This window comes from Nanorana parkeri, unplaced genomic scaffold (genome assembly GCF_000935625.1).
Source record: "Nanorana parkeri isolate BGI_ZX_2015 unplaced genomic scaffold, ASM93562v1 scaffold92, whole genome shotgun sequence".
In the NCBI taxonomy this organism is placed as follows: domain Eukaryota; kingdom Metazoa; phylum Chordata; class Amphibia; order Anura; family Dicroglossidae; genus Nanorana; species Nanorana parkeri.
The window spans coordinates 2,420,895-2,424,166 of NW_017306360.1; the positions used below are offsets into that span (position 1 = coordinate 2,420,895).

The window sequence follows — 3,272 nt, forward strand, 5'->3', positions numbered from 1 at the left end:
AATGTTTTTTTGTACTCACCGTAAAGTCCATTGAGAAACATGGGATGTCTTAAATCTTTGGGGTATGTTGCCCACCTACAGGAGGATTGGCCACTGGCAAGCTAAAAAAGCCTGTAGGCCAGCCCATGAGGAACCCCGCTACTACCAGCCTCAGTTATGCAGAGAGTTTGAATATAACATAGAGGGATGGGAACTGTGATGGGAACTGTGTCCTTCAACGTATTCCAAGAAAAGCATTTTACGGGGAGTACAAAGATCCTATTTTCTTTCTCATCCATTGAGGAAAACAGAAGGTATTAAATCTTCAGGATGTTGAAACAAAAGACCATCTAAGAGGTGGGAAATCTCCCCCCCCAAAAAATCACAAACAGAACAACAGAAACTGGTGATTGCCTACAGCTCAAAGAGTCACCTGAAGGACCTCACAGCTAAAGCTGGCATCAGGTGAGGGTGAAACATTCACCTGGTAGACCTCACAGAATGAAGAGAACAGAAGACCAGGAGGCAGTCTTACAAATCTGGGAATACAGTTGCCTGATTCCAAAGGCTCTCACAGATCTAGCAGAGGGAAGGTTAACAGCAAAGGGGGAAACCACATCCTTGGGAACATAAGCTTCAATGATGGTCTGCCTGAGCCACCTAAAAATGGGGGGGATGAGAATCTGGATTCCCCTTCTTTCTTAGAAGAGCAGTGGCTGAGATATAAACTTGTACAGCCTGAAACACAGCCACACGATGGAGGGACATTTCCTTTTGATGAACCAGAGCTGGACAGAAGGAGAAAAGAACAATGTTCTGGTTGAGGTAAAACACAGAAGCTACCTTAGGCAAGATGGAAGTCCTGGGCCTCCACACCAATTTGTCCCTAAGCAAGACCGAAATGGGTTCTTTGTAAGATTTATGTGTGAAAATAGAAGGAGGAATGTCTCAAATGGAATCAAACAGCAGTTTATGGCGTACGGAGAGTACTAGATTTAAGATCCCACATATTCACTGTGGAATTATTGGTGGATCCACATAGAGAACCCCTTGTACAAAGGTCTTAAAGAGTAAGAGGCCAACAGTAAACCCTGAAGATTTAAGACTTCCTGTGTCCCTCAATGGATGAGAAAACACATTTCACAGATCCAGAGATTTAGGTAGCTGAATTTTTTATGCATATTATTGACTTCCTGTAAAAGTCAAGCTTAACCCCGTCCTGTTCCTTTAAAAAGATTAGTGAATTGACTGACCAATAGGAAAGCTCACAAGGTGGGAAGTGGTGTGGCCAAGTTTGTCTTACAGAAAAACGTGAGATTTGCACACATTTCCTATATTTCTGGATCTATATATTGTTCTGCCATGAGTAGGGGCAAGCATAATAAAAAAAAAATATATTTTACATTTATTTTTGTTTTCTTTCTGGAAACAATTCACAAAATAGTGAGAACACTCAACCACTGTATCCTTGAAAATCAGGAAAGAGCCTTAATTTCACCATCCCTATTGACTCCAACGGGTTTCGCAAAAATGGCACTAAAAATCTTCAATTTTTCACCGTAAGTTCGGGAAAATTAAACCTCTTAAATGTTACATAGTTACATAGTTACATAGTATTTGAGGTTGAATAAAGACATTAGTCCATCAAGTCCAACCTATTAGGATCTCATTCTAGGAGTACCCGTACCCCTGTATATTACGGTCCCTTAAGAAATCGTCCAAAAGTTTCTTGAACAATTCCACATTATTTGCTGAAATCACTGTCTGTGGCAGTGAGTTCCAGACCCTAACTGATCTTACTGTGAAGAACCCCCTTCGCCCCTTGTGCTGGAATTTTTTTTCCATCAATTTTAGGTGATGGCCTCTAGTTTTTGTAACGGAGTTAATTTTAAACAGTTTATCGCTAATGTTGCTACCACCATTAAACATTTTGTACATGGAAATCATATCCCCCCTTAATCTCCTCACCTCTAATGTGAACATGTTTAAATTTAGTAGCCTCGTCTCGTAGCTCTGGTCCTCCATACCCCTAATTAGTTTGGTTGCCCTTCGCTGGACTTTTTCCAACTCAAGGACATCTTTTCTTAGTACTGGTGACCAGAACTGGACCGCGTACTCCAGATGAGGTCGAACCAATGATCTATAAAGTGGCAAAATTATAGACTTGTCCCTGCAATACATCCCCTTTTTAATACAGGACAAGACCCTGCTAGCTTTGTTTACAGCAGCCTGGCACTGCAAACTACCTTTCAGTTTGTGGTCTACAATGACCCCCAAATCCTTCTCCATTTCTGACTTCCCCAGCGGCATACCCATAATTGTATAACCCATTTGTTTATTTTTAATTCCAAAGTGCATTACTTTGCATTTATCGACATTAAACCTCATCTGCCACATTAATGCCCACTCCCCTATTTTATCCAGGTCCTCCTGTAATGTTATAGTGTCTAAGTACGTGTCTATTACCCTCCCTATTTGTATCCCTAGATGTGATGTTTTGTTAAAAGGAACTGGTTACATTGTTGCTTTTTCATTGTACGCTCAATTTGTCCATGTTTCTGACAGGTCTACTTTAACTGTCTACTATCTATAATATTTTGAAAGTAGATGTCAGGCCTTTAATGCCCTCTGGTACTTTGTCCTGCGTTCACCTGTGTTATCCCTAAGATGAAATGCAGTCCGGTTACATCTTCACCACTGTATTCTAAACTATTCTTCTACAATTCACAATAAAGTACATCTTCCTTTTAAAGAAGAGGACAAGGTATTTCCTCAGCTGTTGGAAACAACACAGCAACTTCGTGGGCCAATGGGCTGAGCAGGGTCTACCCAAATCCCCATACGATTATGCAATTCAATTCCACATTTGTTATCTATGAAAGTTCAGTTTTTAGGATCTTGATCAGGAGTATTGCATGTCTGAGCTCAGTCCCCTTCCATAGCAGAGGAAGCTGACATCTTAACAGGTTGCTCTCTCCAGGAACTCCAGGTTGACGGGTGAACTTGGTACCAGCACAATTCTCAACATGGGTTTCACTTTGCCTCCCTGAGGGTTATATTTGATCTCAAATTTCCTGATGATCTGCAACATTCCAGAAGAAAAAAATCAGAACACAAACACTTTATAGGTCAGGTGCAAAGGCATAAACCTTCAGCCCCTAGAATCTGAAAGAGATTGTGTCAGTCATGTAAATGGCAAATCCTTGCAATAGAAGAGGTGGTATGATGACCTTCCTGGCAGCCCATGGCTCTTCCCTCCCCTCCATTCCAGCACTGCAGCATCTTTCATTCTC

At 41.3% G+C, this 3,272-nt stretch overlaps 1 protein-coding gene across 1 annotated transcript in view; it reads right to left on the reverse strand.

Annotated features, from left to right (window-relative positions):
• Nucleotides 1-2,881: 2,881 nt before the first annotated feature.
• The window catches only part of LOC108783871 (sterol 26-hydroxylase, mitochondrial-like), a 16,983-nt gene continuing 16,592 nt past the window's right edge, over nucleotides 2,882-3,272 (reverse strand). Inside the window, exon 9 of the mRNA XM_018552562.1 lies at nucleotides 2,882-3,061. Coding sequence (XP_018408064.1) covers nucleotides 2,939-3,061 — 123 coding nt within the window. The 3' untranslated portion in view covers nucleotides 2,882-2,938. The remainder of the gene's footprint in view (nucleotides 3,062-3,272) is intronic.